The sequence below is a fragment of the Camelus dromedarius genome, chromosome 8 (genome assembly GCF_036321535.1).
Source record: "Camelus dromedarius isolate mCamDro1 chromosome 8, mCamDro1.pat, whole genome shotgun sequence".
NCBI classification, from domain to species: Eukaryota; Metazoa; Chordata; class Mammalia; order Artiodactyla; family Camelidae; genus Camelus; species Camelus dromedarius.
The window spans coordinates 56,312,153-56,328,675 of NC_087443.1; the positions used below are offsets into that span (position 1 = coordinate 56,312,153).

The 16,523-nt window shown below is 52.1% G+C and overlaps 1 protein-coding gene across 6 annotated transcripts in view; it reads right to left on the minus strand.

Moving 5' to 3' along the window:
• Positions 1–16,523, minus strand: part of CRTAC1 (cartilage acidic protein 1) — a 140,779-nt gene that overhangs the window by 12,789 nt on the left and 111,467 nt on the right. For 5 of the 6 annotated variants that reach the window (XM_031461548.2, XM_010974402.3, XM_031461547.2 and 2 more), the window contains exons 6-11: positions 13,055–13,189; positions 9,740–9,885; positions 6,907–7,043; positions 3,593–3,675; positions 2,602–2,702; positions 1,972–2,140 (exon numbers count right to left, since the gene is read on the minus strand). In XM_031461548.2, coding sequence (XP_031317408.2) covers positions 1,972–2,140; positions 2,602–2,702; positions 3,593–3,675; positions 6,907–7,043; positions 9,740–9,885; positions 13,055–13,189 — 771 coding nt within the window. The remainder of the gene's footprint in view (positions 1–1,971; positions 2,141–2,601; positions 2,703–3,592; positions 3,676–6,906; positions 7,044–9,739; positions 9,886–13,054; positions 13,190–16,523) is intronic. The other variant, XM_031461550.2, reaches the window with a different exon arrangement.

Here is a 16,523-nt window from a genome sequence, read left to right on the forward strand (position 1 = left end):
TTTGAATCCCAGGTCTGCCATTTACCTATCACGTGAACTGGGGAAGGTTTTTCAATTGTTCTGATCCTCAGTTTTCCCATTTGTAAAATGGGGATAAATCACGCCCATCTCACAGGGTAGCCATGAGGATGAAATGAAATAATAAGTACAATTCTACCGTGCCTGGAGCGAGTAAGAATTACCATATCGATCCAGCCACTCTGAGAGAATCACAGTTCACACTTTCTGTGTTTTCTTTTAGTTTTTTTCTGTGCACATATGATGTGTATACATTAACACATACATATTGCCTATTTTTATATAAATATTCTATCACCTCATGAGGCACTAACACATAGGGGAAGGTGTCTGATTTTGAAACTAGGTATATTTAACTCACATGTTTTCTTAATCATTGTGTTTTAGTAAAGACACTCTTGTCCCCCACCCTCTGCATTTTTTCCACTATTACCCTTCCTCTCCAAGAAGCCTTTTAAGACTCTTCCCCCTAATTCCCTCCACCAGTGTATTTCTTTAAAAATGATATATTTTGAAAAAATTATCGATTCACAGGAAGTTGCAAAGATAGTACAGAGCAGTTCGGTATACATTTCATCCAGTTTCCCCCAATGGTAACAGCTTATGTAACTGTAACACAATATCAAACCCAGGAAACTGACGTTGGTACGATGTGTGTGTATACGTTCTCTGCTGTTTTGTCACCTGTAGATTCGTACAACCACCACCACAATCAAAACACAGAACCTTTCCATCACAAAGATCTCCCCCGGGCTATCCCTTTAGAGTCACACCCACTCCTCTCCTTTTCACCATTTCTAACCCCCAGCAACCACTGATCTATTTTCTATCTCTATAATTTTGTCATTTTGAGAATATTATATAAATGTAATCAACATATGTGACTTTTTGAGATCAGCCTTTTCTTCACTCATCACAATGCGGGTGAGAGCTAGCCAAGTTGCTGTCTGTATCAACAGTTCCTTCCTTTTTATTGCTGAGTAATATTCCATGGTGTGCGTGGACCACAGCTTGTTGAACCATTAATCTACTGAAGGACATCTAGGTCATTTCCAGTTTGGGCTATTACAGATAAAGCGACCAGGAATAGTCGCGTATAGATTTTCACGTGGACGTGAGTTTCCATTCATCTCAGACAAATGCCCAGCAGTGTGATTGCTAGGTCTTACAGTAGTTGTATAGTTTAGTTTTTTGTCTTTAAAAGAAACTGCCAAATTATCTTCCAGAATAGCTGTATCAGCAGTGAATGAGAGATTCAGTTTCTCCATATCCTCACCAGCATTTGGTATTGTCACTATTTTTCACTTTAGCTGTCCTAACTAACAGGTGTGTAGTGACATCTTGTTAATACCACAGGTATACTATTGATGTACTGTATGCATATCTGTGTGTGTGTGTGTGTATATATATATATATATATATATATATATGATTTTTTCCCATTCTCCTCCCCCAGTCAAGAGCCAATTTTCACCCTCTTGGGGGTGATATCAATCCTGCTGAGAATGCATGCTTTCTCCAAGCCTTCTAGCTAAGAGAAGGCACCAGGGATTTGGTGAGACACTTTAATCACTGGACTAACTCCCAAGAGGCCAAGGAGGCAGCTGGTTTGGACAAGTTTAGTACAGGTCATTGTTTGAAGAATAAGGCCACAGCCTTGTACAAATGGAGGATTAAATACTCTGACCCCAAGGTGAACTAATTCAACAGAGGCACCAGGAAGGGGACCCCAGCAAGGGGTGGGGCATGAAAACCACCTTCCTTAGCTCATGTTCATCTCAAAGCAGAGTTGCCTCCAGCAGCTGGTGTCATAGTAACGTGATACTTGGAAGATGCTATAGCTGTGAGCCCCGCATCTCAGCGGGATGCAAGATGCAGTTTCAGCACCCACTGTCCCAATGACAACAAACAGCTCACTGCATGCCTCCTCCCCCACCCCCCGCCCCGACTCACCCAAACCAAAGTGCGCCACGGGCTCCATCTCGCACAGGTAGCCCGAGCCCCCGTCGATGATCCTCAGGTGGGCCCCACTCTTCCTGGTGTAGAGCACAACCTTAGCGCCCCTGGCGAAGGCCCCAAACCGGGTTCGCGGCACCACTCGCAGCCAGTTGTTGCTGAAGCCCTGTAGGGGGGGCGGAAGGCAGGCCTGAGCATCAGCCGGATGGGCGGGAGGGAGGATAAGAGAGGGAGAGAAGGAGACGGAAGGGAAGAAGAAAAGGGGCAGAGGAAAGAGAGGCGGAGGGAGCCGGGAGGGAAGGGTGAACAAGGCAGACAGACTGGCTGAAGTTTGCAAAGAACAGCCTGCAAAAGAGAAAGGAAAGCCAACAGACTCAGAGGAAACAGCTTTTGGAGAAGTGCCAGTGGAAGGCTGAGGGGCAAAGGGCTTCTCCTGGGAGGCAGCCCTTCTTGGAGGTTTACTGTGCTGCTGAAAATTTATTTGCTTCCTCCCAGACCCGGGATGTCCATTTCCTGCCATGCTGGTCAAGCATGCATCCCGGGCTCCTTTGAACCTCGTCCACCCTAGGCTGGTGGGAGGGGGGAGACATTGGGCTGGGCTCTGTGGGTCCTGAGGTCCATGCACACCTGATTCCCCCGGAAGACAGACAGCGGCTGAGCCATGGACTCTCCATGTGACAAGATGAGGTCCAGCATCCCGTCTCCATCGAAGTCTGTCACCACACCCCCTGCAACAGCACAGATTTCACTCTGGTCATCGGCCAGGAGACCCATGTGGGATGGGGGGTCCTGACCAGGGCCAGATCTACAGCCCTGAGTGTGGGAGGGAGACACAGAGTATAGCACTGGGGTAGGAAGACTGGGGCTTGAAGCCCAGATCTTCTTCTTTCTAATAGCTGCTCATGATAGGAATTCACAGAAGACAGGGTCCCTTTCCTTCCCCTGGGCTTTTGCAAGGGGAGGATGGGCACAAATTACTCAGACCATGAGGGCTTCTTTCTAGTCCATTACACATGGCCTTTATAGTTGCAGAGTTATTGTCAATCTATCGAGTGTTTGCATGTACATGCATCCCTCCTCACTACAACTTAGAAAGGTGAGGAGGGCAGATGTTAATTATCCTCATTTTACGGGTGTGGAGAATAAGACCCAGAAGACGGAACACATTTTCCAAGACCACAGGTGAGGCAATGGCAGGACAGGTCTTGGGACTCCTGATCCAGTGTTTCTGCTCTGACACTGGGCTGAGTGCCAAGAGACATCAGACTGCAGGATCGCCAGCCTCTCCTCTCTCTCCCCACCCAGCAAGGTGTCACCAGAGGAGCTATTGCCCATAGATTCCCAGGGTCCTGACCTTGCGGCCCTGAGACCGGGAGAATGGGCCCGCCTCTCCTCCGCTTCCTGCCTGGTGCTCCCTGGGGCTCCTTCTCCACTCTCACCCCTGCCCCAGGATCCCAGCCCTCAGAGTGGCAGGGACGGGGGGAGCCCTGCCATGGGACTGTGGGATTGGCTGCGCCATCCGTCCCTGCCATGGGACTGTGGGATTGGCTGTCCTCACCCCAGGCTGTGGAGAGCAAGGAGCTGGGGAAAGCAGGCCAGAGCCCTCAGGTGCCCTCACCTGTGCCCCGGCCCTCAGGCTCCAAGGCATCGCCAGGATTGAGCTCCTCGATGAGGGGGTCACCGTGTTCCCTGCGGATGATGCTGCAGGAGAGGAGACAGGCTGTTCATGGATGATAACATGCTGGCGAAGCCCCAGTGGGTCCCCTGGACCTGGAGGCCCACCCGCTCTGTTCTCTGTCCCCTGAGCTTCCTGAGGCCCCGCTGTGTATGTGCTGCCACCTGGATGCCGATAGAGCCACTCCCTGCTCACAGACCCTGCCTGCACCTTTCTTGGGTTTTAATTTACACTGGTAAATATTGATTTTTCCTTCTCTAATGGATGAATTATAGACAGTCTAGGGAAGGGCAGTTGATAGATGGGGAAGGGGCAGGGATGCAACTACCTTTAACTGACCTTCACTTTCCTTCGAGTGGCCCTGGGTTTCCAAGCTCTGGATGTTACGTAGGGTTCAACTTCCATTCAAATGTCATCTCCTCCAAGCCCTCCCTGATCGTCCTGCTAGAAGCAATGCCTTCCTGCTTTGCCTTTGTCACTTTCCTGAGCTTTATCACTTTCTGCCCCGTGTTGAGGCTCTGTATGAATGCATCTTATCTCCCCAGTTAGACTGGGAGCCCTTTGTAGGCTGGGACCGTGTATTATCCATCTTTGCTTCTCCCACAGCATCTAACACGGTGCCTGGCTCTCAGGAAGCTCCAAGCACATGTCTGTGGGATGCACGGGTGAATTCCAGAGGTGAAAGGGAGGAAAGAGTCCCTTCGGGTTGCTGGGGTTCTGTCTATTTTGAACTCTGAATTGTGATAATATTTGCTGCAGAAAAGTCCACTGTGAAAGTCCTGCTCCTTCTGCACATCGAGCTGAATGCTGGTGATGGCAATGGGCTTTCCTCTCTATTTTCTCACTCATTAGATTCTTACAGCCTTGGTGCTCTGCCCTGGATGTGTGGAGCAATGCTGGGGTCGGGGTGGGAGGAGGAGACCAGGAGGGATCTGTATCATTCTCCTTCTACATTGCAGGTGGCTGCTGTCGCCCAAATCACAGAGAGTCACCAGAGCGCTGTGCTGGGGCCAGTGCTTTCTTTTAGGAGGGGGCCAGGGTCCCCTGAGCTGGAGCCTCTGGTGGCCGGATGGCAGCGGGTGCTGGTGGAGCTGCAGGGTGTCTGCAGGGTTGAGCAGATGCCCTGGGAGATGTCCTCTGTCCACGTGGGGCATCTGCACTATGTACGTCCACATGGGCAGTCGGGGCAGTGGACAGTGTGCCTGGCAGTGCACTTGGGTGTGTGCATACCTTCTGGAGGTTTGTATGCCTCAGCCCACTAGCACCTACAGTCCCTTTGATCACTCGTGTCCTGCAGACTCTGTCACAGCTGGGCAGACACCCCTGGGTTCAGGTGACAATGCAGTTAAGAGTTCCCAAGGAAAAGGCCCAGCAGTTCCAGTACAGAGCTGGGCAGGCTCACCCAGATTTGGGCAACCAGGGCAGGCTTCTCGGAGGAAGGGTCAACTAAGCTGAGACCAGAACGATGAATGAGTCCACGTCACTCATAAGAGGGAAGAGCGAGGGGCAGAGGGTGTGCGCAGCCTCAGGGTCCAGGCCTGGAATTGCCCGGAACTGAAAGAAGCTAAGTGTGTCTGGTTCTAGGTGTAAACCAGGGAGTGTAGGGTGACAAGGCTGGGGACAATGCTGGGTTGTGGGATGTATCAAAGGGAAGATAATGGGGAGCTTCTAATGAGTTTAAGTGGAAGAGGGGTGTGGCCAGATTTGCATTTTCAATTGCTTGGTCTGCAGGACTGGACACAGGGCGGCAGCTGGAGACTGGGAGTGGCGTGGGGGTGGAGGCATGGGAACAGATCAAGTCACATTCAAATGTATAAGTGCAGCCCCCCACACTATCTGCTGTGGGCTCAGGACCCAGCCATCTGCCATGGGGACTTGGGGCACAGCTGTGTACCTGAGAAGCAAACACACCACACTAACCCACGGGGTGACCATGTGGTGACCCTGCCCATGGACAGCCTGGGGCCAGCCTGCCTTCCGGGTGGCCGGAGGGAGGCTGGGAGATTTGACAGAGGCCAGGTGGGCAGAGGAGGTGCCTGGGTTTTTGGGCCACAGAGACTCCTTGGTGCTCAGGGGCCCTGGCGAGTGACACTTTATTAGCCAGAGAAGGAAAGCAATGTCTCTGTTAATGAGCAATTGATCTTCCACAATTAATCTGGAAGTTGTGAATAAGCTTTCTGCAAGGCACCTAATTAGTAAATCTGGTGCCTTCAGTAGGTGATTACAGCCAGTTGGGATAGATGCTTTGTTAATAATTATATTTTAAAATACGCTTAGTCACAGATCTTGCCTTTTATTAATAGTTGGGGGCCCTCCTCGGGGAGGGGATGGGGACCTTAGGGAACGAGGTAGGTGATCTTGCCCATTTCCTGAATCCAAGGCCCCTGGACCTCTCTCCTCTGGCCACCTGGTCCTGAGACCCATTAGCATGTTTTAGGCCAGGATAGGGCCATTTCAGGCCACATGGGTCCACAGGTTTGTTCCCCAACAGTAGTTCTCAGACTGTGAGAAGCACCTGATGCCTCAAGCACGTGTTCAAAAGAGATCCCTGAGATTCTGATTCAGGAAGTCCGGGGTGGGCCCAGGGATTCTGTACTTTAAATACACACTCTGGACTTGCTAACGGTCTCTGGACACCTCTTAAAGAAGTGTTGCCTCTGAAAATCTAACCCTTCCTCCCTATATGCAATGCTCAGAAGCTTCCTTTCTTGTCTACCATTTCCTTGTCTACTGCTAATTGTCTTGTCCAGCATTTCCCAAAGGATGTTTTGCAAAGCACCAGTTCCAAGAGAAAAAAAATCTTTGAAAGACGTGTTCTGTGGTCAAATCTATTTGGAATACTTCATCCACATTTTGGAAAGTAAAAATACTCATGGTCATGTTAAAGGCTCTGAGAAGTCCTGCAGTCAATAAACCTGCCTGTCTTGGCTTAGCGCAGATGCACCCAAACAGATTTGGCTCTGGAACCCCTTTGGGTGGTAGAGTGGAACCTGGCTTCTGGGCACACTTTGGCCATGTCCATATCCCCTCGCCCATTCTCCCCCACCCCACCAGCAGGACGCCAGCTTCCTGCCCAGGATTTTCCCTCCATTCTCTCAGCCTCTTGCTCAATCCCTGTCCTTCCCTCTTCTCTGCTCCTTCATCAGGGGATCTTCCTCCTTCCTGCCCTTGGAGCTCCTCTTCTGAGTCCTAAACCTTCCTCCCTGACCCCCAGCCTGTGAAGAGTGTGTACCCATAAGCCGGGCTGAAGCATTTACCGGAAGAGGCGGTTGGCTGAGGAGCTGCGGTGGGCAAAGTTGTTGAAGAAGATCTCCAGCTCCTGGTCATTGTCAAAGTCAGCGGCGATGACTGTGCGAACAGGGGAGGGCATGGAGAACTTGGGTGAGGCGATATCCTGGGAGGAGAGAGGGCTGCAGGTCAGCGGACAGGTGCGTGGGAGAGTGGGAGTGGGCAAGGGGCCAACCCTCTCTCACCCCGTGTGTGTGTGTGTGTGTGTGTGTGTGTGTGTGTGTGTGTGTGTGTGTGTGCGTGCGCGCGCACGCGTGCGCGCAAAGATAAAAGACAGCCTGACCTAGCACGTCTTCTCTCACCTCCCATAAGAGGCCTGGGGGTGCTGTATTTAGGACCACATGAACCTCAGGCTGCTTGAAGGAGAACAAGGAGGTAAGAGGAACAGTCTGGATTCACACGGGTGAAGCACCTTGCTGTTCCCTAGTTGGGACCACATGTGGCCCTCCCATCAAGCACTCGAGGCAGAGCTGATATTAGCATTCCCACTTTACAGGTGAGGTAACTGAGTTCCAGAGAAGGAGAAGGATTGCCCACAGTCATAGTTAATGAGTCGGGCCATTGCCAGGGCTCTGATTCCAGATGCTATGCCCTTTCTAGTACGCATCCTTCCTCCTCTGCAGCAAGAGTTGGAGGCTGCGTGGACACTGGGAAGTGTGTGCAGTTGAATCCAGGCTTCTCTTCTGACTAGCTGTGTGATCTTAGGCAAGTTAATTAACCTCTCGGATCTCACTCCTCATTAGTGACATGGGGGTAAATAATAGCTGCCCAGGTTGTGAGGATCACATGTAAAATGCTTGGCATGGAGTGGGCACAAGACAGATCCCTGGCAGTCTGTCGTGGCCTTGCCCCTGCTATCAGCCTCATGGAAGGTGGCAGAGGTGGCCTTTAGCTGTGTTTTTGCGGCCTCTATTACCTTACCTTGTTTCTTGGGAGTCCCTAGATTTTTTTTTTTGGAGACGTTTGCTTTGAGGGGTGGGTTGCAGGATCAGATACCTCTATCCAGGGCTCATGAGGAGACCCCAGACTCAGGACAGTCTGGCAAGAACCTCAATAAGTTGGCAGGGCCATGGAAGACCTGGCAAAGGGTCCCAGGTGTGGCACTTGCCTTTGAAATAGAAGAGCTATGTAGGGTGGCCTTTTGTTTCTGAGCAGAATATCCATTCCAGGTGGGTTTGTCCCTGAAAGACCCTGGAGCCTGTCTAAATCCCAGAGTCCACATGGAGAGAATTGGGAAGGGTTTCTGGGAGTACCCCTCTGCCCCTGGGCCTGCCCCTCTGCCCCTACCCCTGGGCCTCCTACTTCAGGCCCTCTCCCCTGGCCGCAGGAATAGCTGCCAGCTCTGGGTTGGCCAGGGAGGGAGCTTGTCCCTGATTAAGAGCCCAGCAAAATGCTCAGGGTGGGCTGAATGGAGCCTTGAGTGCTGGTAACAAAGGGACCTCAGGATCTCAAAGTTGCTATTCTATTGATCCTATAAAAATGGAAACCTACATAGGCCCCTTGGGGTTGCCCCACTGGACTCCTGGGCTTCTCAGAATGCTTAGTATAGTTCCTGGTGCATGGAAGGTGCTTGATAAATGGAGCCTCCGTCATTGCTGTTGTTATTATTATTATTATTGCTCTTGTGAGCTCTGGGAGGGGCCATCTGAAGGGTTAGTTGACATTTGGGGCTGGATTATCCTTTGCTGGGGGGCTGCCCTGTGCACTGTAGGATGTCCAGCACCCCGGCCTCTGCACCCTAGATGCCAGTAGCACCCCTTACCCATCTGTGACAACCAAGAATGTCCCCAGACATTGTCAAATGTCTTGGGGTGGGGACAAAACCACCCCTGGTTGAGAATCTGGGTTAGAACCAAAAACTGAATAGAGCTGGAAATCACCCAGGCCCCCAGGATCAGCTGCCCTGAGTTCAGGGCATACCTCCTCCCCATCAGGAGAGCCTGGGTCCCCAGCCTCTGTGGGGAGGGAGTAGCTGGGTCTGCGCACCCCAAGGTGGCAGCTGCCTACAGGGGAGGGACTTGTGACACCACCCAGGCATAAGGTCCCTGGAGACTTCCCTGGGACCATTGAGCTTCAACCAAATGCTGGAATTTTCTTGCTCCCTCGAGGGTTTCTGGTAAGACCTAGATGCCTCCAGAACCATCCTGGTTCCCCAAGATTAGCTTCAACCATCCCGTACTCCCCATTGCCCTTTCTGAGAAAGCCCCAAACTCAAGATCATCAGGCTGGTGGCACCTCCTGCACTGTCATCAAGCAGTCTTTCTGAAAAATTCTTGGTATCACAGACTACTGACAGCTCAGGGAGGGGGCACAAAAAGGGGCTGAGGTCACCTTGCCCACTGTCTGCCATTTGTCCATAGAGGGCAGCTGTTGGGAGCTCTGTAGCCTCAACCTCCCCCGTCCCCTACCCCAACTGCCCCTTTGACCTGAACCTCAGTTTGTAAAGCTCAGGCCCCAGCTGCAGCTCAGGTTTTCCAGGACAGACCAGGAAAAACGCCCCTGATGCAGAGATTGAAGTCCACGCCCCAGGGCCTTTGCCCTGCTCACGCCCCTTGGGAGGCTGCTGTCTCTCTTCTGCCAATGACCCTGCTCTGGGCACTACAGACAGTAAGGCAGCCCAGGCTGGAGTCCACTGACCCCAAGATGCTACATTCCTTGTGGCCACTCGGCCCCCAGGCTCTGCAGAGCCCTAAGTCCTTCTTCAGCCCTAAGTCCTTCCTCAGCCCGGTGGGAGTCATAGGTGGGGCCCAGAAGACATGCAGGTTGGGGAAGCCGGGGAGGGAGGGAGAGGCCCCTTCTTACCCGAAAGCGGACCTTCCCGTGGGCGCTCATCTGCAGATAGAGGCGGTGAGGGCCGTTCCAGTTGCCATAGACGATGTCCACTTTGCCGTCACGGTTGAAGTCTGCCAGAGCAACCCCTCGCCCGTGCTGGTGGGGGTCGTCCACACCTGCGGAGGAAAGGCAGGAGCCCTCAGGGCAGTGCCCCTTGCAGGCTTCAGAAACACACCTTGCGGGAGCTCGGTGGAGAGCAACAGGGAGGGCGATGCTCACACCGTCCTGATTTCTCCACGGAGCAGAAGGTGGGACACCATCTGGTTGCAAAGAGAACCAGATACTTGTCTTCGCTGCATTTGCCCAGAAAGTATTATTTTTTCTTGGTTTGGGGTAGCATGGGTTGGGGGAAGGAGACCTATGGAGATTCTGGAGGACTAAAGCCTTCCCCAGCCACCTCTGCCACTGCCACTGGGAAACACTAAGTTGATTGTCACTCTTTTGCTCAAATCTCTCAGTGGCTCCCCAGTACTCTTGGGTCAAGTTCAAATTCCTGCCTGGGGAGCCCAAGGCCCCTGCCCATCTTATCTGGTCTTTATCTGGCACCACTCTCCCCCTTACTCATAAGCATTTGCCACCCCAGATTCCTTTCATTCCTCAAATGAACCAAGCTCTTTCCAGCTTCTAGGCCTTTGCTCAAGCTGATCTCTCCTCCTGGAATGCTCTTTGCCCAGCTCTTGGTTACCTGGCTCCTTGCTTCTCTTCCGCTTTGAGCTACAATGCCACCTCCTCAGGGAAGCCTTCCCTGACCACTCCCATGAAAATAGCCCCTCCCACCCACCCTGCTATTCACCCCGACAGCCTCCCATTCTCCTCCACTGTGCAGGTCACACATGCAATTACGGTCCTTTGCCGGGTCCAGTTTTCCTACTAGACCTTATGCTCCATTAGGTCAGGGGCTGTGTTCTTGTTCGTCTGTTTTCACACAGCATCTATCTCAGTGCCTGTGGTGATCTGGTAGTTTTCTTTAAATACTTGCTGAATGAATGAGAGAGACATAAATAATTTGACTGAAGGCGACTGGGGACGTTGGTGACAGCAGAGGAAATACCGCACCACGACAGAAACCCACAGCGCGCCTTGTGAGATCTGGGGAGGGAAGCTTGTGTGTCCAGGCTGCTTGCTTGTACTGTCCATGCATCTGCCAGTGGCCAGTGGGACTGAGCGGATCCCGGGGGAGAACAGAGGGTGGCTTTGCCCAGAGGGATGGCCTGACCTCCTAGCTACCCAAAGCAGACATGGTCCCTCAGGCCAAATGCAGAGCTGAGAGTCAGTGGATGTGGCTCTAAATACCCATGCTGACTTTTTTGGAGGACAAACTGCCATTGGTCATCAGACGCTTGGAGATGGCAGGTGATAGGACAATATGATGGCGGGTGGGGATCACAGACCCTGGACACAGGGAGCTCTTCCAGCTGCAGATACGGAGATCCCGAGGATGGAAGCCAGGAGAAGGTTGGGGTAGGGCACCCCTGAGAACCTAGAAGGTCGAGCATCCTCCTGGGGGAGGGAAGGATCTGGAGGATGGCTGGGGGGGGGTGAGGGGGGAGAAGAGGCAGTGAGACTTAGGCTTGAGAAAGAGGGTTTGCAAAGAAATGGGGGCAGCCTCCAACTTCCAGGATTAATACCCCATTAATGCTCTGCAAAACACCCCAGCCCTAATGTCTGTGGCCTTCTGTGTTGGCCCATTTCTCTCCTGTCTACGAGGCACCTTGACAAAGAGCTGGTTCCCTTTTCCGGGAATAATCGGTGCCAGGCTGCACGTCACAGCAGCATCTGTTTGTGTGATGAACGCCCTCTTGACATGTCTTGTTAAACCCCTGCAATCATTCTAACTTTCAATTACGGGCCTAGCACCTTTCCTCTCTCTTCCCTCCTGATACCTTCTCCCACTCCAACTTGTTCGCTCACCTCCGCTTCCATCTGTTTAACACCTTATCAAATTCTCTAGGTTTCCTCCACCACCACCTCCCCTTCATTTTATGATTTTTCAGCAATGAGAAAATTTGCTGCTGGACTATATAGCAGGTGAGCTGGGTGGGAGGACAGGCTGGGAGGCTGCCCCTAACTTTAGCTTTGCCCAGGAAAGAGGAGAGGGGGGCTGACTGGCTACAAGCGTGCACTTGTGGGATGTTCGGGATGGAAACTCCCCAGCAGGAGTGCTGGAAGAGCAGGCGCTTGTAAGTCACAGAGAATGGATTGGTACGTGCTCTGGGATTTGATGCTAGCTGTCAGCACTAGCTGAAGCTTGAAGGACCTTTGATCTATGTGTCTACATCCCCGCTCACCTCTTCTTCCAGAGGCCAGAGCTCATCACTGTGCCGCCAAGAAGGAGGAGAAATCAAACCTCCCATTCCTTGGCAAGGTGGGGAGGAACTGGATGGGGGGGAGTGGTTGAAGGGCAGACTGATTATGTCCACAGACTTTTATTATGTGTCCCGGTGCTCGTAGACACAGACAGATTATTACAGTGATGTGGAAGCCTGAGTGAGTGGTACCTGCAAGGGCAGTGGGAGTACAGAGGAGGGAGTGCCCGTCTCTGCCAGGCAGCACAGTGGGAGTCAGGAAGGGCTTCACAGGTAACATCTGAGCAGAGTGTTGAAGGATAAATAGATTCTGCAAATAGAGAAGGGGGAGGGGCACTTGGGTAGAGAGAACTGGCAGGTACAAAGGCCCTGAGGCAGATGAGGGGTGAGCACAAAGGGAGGAAGGGGAGCAGAGCTGGGAGCTTGGAGTATTATTTTGTGTGGATTTTATTCTGCTTCTTATTCTAGGTATTTGTTTATTTGTCTGTTTCTCCCTCTAAATGCCAGTGCCTTGTGTGTGTGGTAGGGGGTTAGGGGTGGGATAAAGTGATCTTAGCCTTATTCAGATCTGTATCCCCAGCCCTTAGCACCAGCCTGGCACTTAGCAGGGGCTCAATAAATGGTTATTCGATTGAGTTGAATGTTTAAGATGATGTGGGGGTGGGTAATGGAGAGGGACAGCTTAAGAGGGGAGACTGGTGCTGAGACACAAGCAGGACTCAAAGGGCCAATCCCAGCTGCCAGAGAATGGATAACGGTCAAGAGTTCCGGACCCATCTCTCCAGCCACAAACATCCCCTGCTGCCGGAGCCATGGGGATGTGGAATTAGAGGTGACAAGCAGCATTTCCCTCGGTGGTGCAGACAATGATTTGTCCTGCTCTCCCTGAGGCCTGCGGGGCCTGAAGGGGGCAGGGCAGCCCAGAGTCCCCTGTGGGTCTGGGGTGGAGGAGGGGGCATAGGGCAGAGGTGGCACTCACCAGCGCTGGCCGCAGCATCCACGAAAGTGCCGTCCCCCCGGTTGTGGAAGAGGAAGTTGGGCCCATTCTCGTTGTCGCAGAAGATATCCGAGGCGCTGCTGCTGAGAATGGGGCCCACGCTGACGCCTCGGCCCCCTGGGAGAGGACATGACCCACACTCAGTGGCAGAAGCAAAGCCCCAGGCCTGCGTGGAGGGTGGGGGCTGCCTCGGAGGCCTGGGAGAAGCTGCTGTGGTGATGCTTCAGAATAACACAGGAAAGGGGGGATTCTGACCTTCCAGATGCTTCCCTAGCCCAGATTTGGACTCGCAGTTCCAGAAACCTATGTGGAGGGTGACCGCACTGATGGTGAGGCAGGTGAGGAGCAAGACGGAGTCACTTTGTGCCAAGGGAATGATTCCATGAGCGGAGGGACACAGAGGCCACCACACAGATCCTTCTCTTCCCTTTAGTGGCTGAATTACACTCATCCTAAACCCAGCTCCACCTACAACCTTTTGGCCAAGTTACAGATTCTCTGACAGGCCCCACCCCTACACTTGACCACATATGCTGGTCAAGACACTGGGTGTGTTCCTGTTCGAAGGACCTGTAGGAAGAGGTTCCAGCCACAGGCACAGGTTGCTAACTTTGCTTGGCGATGTAGTAAACAAATGGGAGCACCTGCCTGTCCATCAACAATGATGCTGAATGGACCACGGTGCATCCCAACGATGGACTATTCTGCAGCTACTGGAAAGGCTGTGTACATCCATATGAACGGACTTGGAGGAGTGCCCATGACATACTGTTAAATGAAAAACTAATTTGCCAAGTAACAGTATTGTGTGATCTTATTTTTATTGTAAAATAAAAAAGGGGAAAATAAATGATACTTCTGAATATACATGTTTTTGCAAAGTTGTTCTTGAATTTGGGGAGAAGTGCCACACCCCTAGCTGTTCACACTGGCTGCCTTGGTAGGGCAGGGTTTGGGGAGGGAAGGAGAGATGAGATGGTACTTGGCCTGTTTTGGGAACGTCTGTACTGTTTGGCTTATTGCAACAAGAACTGCTTCTGTAGTTTGAAAGGAAAAAAAAAATCCAATAAGATGTATTTTTTTTTTTAAGGAAAAGAGAAAACAAACCAGTGTACATTAAGGTTTGAAGTGCCCAAGATCAAAAGTGGACATGTCAACAAGCCCAAACTTAAGATGTCTTGAACAAACTAACCCCAACCAGTGAGTTTCAAGTAAAGCTCCGGAAGCCTTCTCTCAGCCACACCCCCAAATACAATGCAGAAATGCCCGACCAGGACTAGGGCATGGATTCTAGTCCCAGCTTGGCTTTTTACAAGCTGTGTGATCTTGGGCAATGTTACCCATTTAGCCTCCTCCTCTCCTTGAGGACTTGTCCCTGCGGGAAATCATGGGGCCTCTCTCACCTGTGCAGGTGAAGCCTGCCCACCAGGGCCAGCTCTGGGGCCAGGGGGATGGAGCAAGGCAAATGGCATTGCCACTGTCATCATTCTCATGGTGGGGCTCCTTGTTAACACATTCTGGGCCCTGTGCCTCAGGATTCCTCCCAGGTAATCTAATTAGCTCTCAAGAAGAGTCCAAGCCTCGGGAAAATGGAGCCACTGAATCCACAGTGGTCCTGAGGAGTGCGATCCAAGACGCGCAGTCCACGCACTTCCATTACAAGAGCCCTGGCACGGGGTGGGGTGGGAGGCTCCAGATGCTTTTCTTTTCCTAAAGCCGGCAGGAGGGGGGTGTTGGCCTACAACCTGGGCACATCTTCTGCCCATTCAAAGATTTGCAGCTGAGTGGCTGCTGGCAGCTGTCCCTGCCCTGGTCCTGCCAGACTCCCACCCAGGCACAGGCTTCGGTGAGAAGCCCTCGGTCTCACCTGCACCCTCAGAAATTCCAGGTGGGGCTCCGGGACTTGCTGCCACGCAACTCCATCCTTCTTCCCCTTCTCCAGCATCCTCCAATTTCCTCTGCCTCTGGCTCCCAAGCTGTGACACATTCCCTTCATTTTCTACAAAGCAGGTTATTTCCCTCTTGGACAAATTTCTAAATCTTTCTAATTAACTAATTGGGTTGGGTTGAAGCCTTGCACCATTCGTAACCTGTAATTACTAGAAAATTGCCATGGCAACCACACTACTAATTAGTGACAATTTATTGCCATGGCAACTGGACCATATCAGAGATGTTACCCACAACTCCTTCTTGGCAAGTTCGCTGCACAGTTGGGGAGCAGGTGAGATGACAGTTGAGGGGCCAGCCTCGTGGGCATGGGCCCCAGCAGCCTCAGGACGGAGGGCCAAACTGGGGTTTGAGGCAGGAGCAGCCAGGTGTCTGCATCCCTTGCTGGTGCTGCAGGGGAAACTCTACTCCCAGGTCCATCATGTAAGCCCTCTTCAAACCAATAAAATCCGTCCACTCTAAGTAGCCTGACACTCCCAACTCCCTGCCTGATCAATGACAAAGGCCCCTTATTCTGTGAGTGTCTTCTACCTGGACCTTCCCCTCCCCCAGCTCTTCCTCCTCCCTCCCCATCTTCTCTGTCACACCCACCCCGTCCTCTTCTAAGGTTTAGCATACACCTTATGGGCCTACCTGGGGCAGTTAGGAACATCTTTATTTAGCCTTGGAAAATGATGTCCCAATCGGGAGTGAAACTCCACTTCACATCAATTAATTCTTTTATACTTGAGGCTAGAACATCTTCTTGGGAGCAAGCAGTTCCCCAGCTGGGGCTGGAGAGGCACACTGGTGGTGGGAAAGACGGGATCAAAAAGTTTGAGCTGTGTGACCTTGGGCACATACTAAACCTTTCTGGGCATCTGGTGTCTCACCTGTAACATGAGACTGATAATAATAATAATAGCTCCTTCTCAGGGCAGGCGTAAATATTAATTGAGCTGGCTTTTGGAAGGTAACTTGGAAGATGTCAGGTGCCACACTGTCATTAGTGGGACTATTTCCCACCTGCTGGGTGAGTAATATCCCTTTATTTTTCCAGCACATTTGAGCTTCAACGGCCTCTTTGTTCTGCTGATGGGTGTCAATGCTGCTCCCTGCCCATCCCTTCCTGAAGGCTTCTCACTCTGCCCACCAGGCTGGGTAGGAGAGGTGGTCACAGGGGAAAATGCCTCCCCACGGGGACCCCTCTTCCTCCTGCCACATTCCAGCATCCCCTCAGATGATCTGCTCATTGGGCCCAAGCCCCATGGGGCAGCCTTGTTTACTCTTAAGAACTTAAACCTCTGAACCTCCACACTTGGGAGATGCAGACTCAAGTCCAATTTGAGTGCAGGCGATCCATGTCTCATACTGCATCTGGGCAGCCCTCAGGCATGGGGGTGAGGAAGGGAAAGAGGTTGTAGGGAGTGGGGCGGGGGCTTGCTGCGGAACCACCCAAAACTGTGTGCCCGAGGACCCAGGGATGAAGAGGCGAAGGGACTCGTGCTAAGGAAAAGCCTCT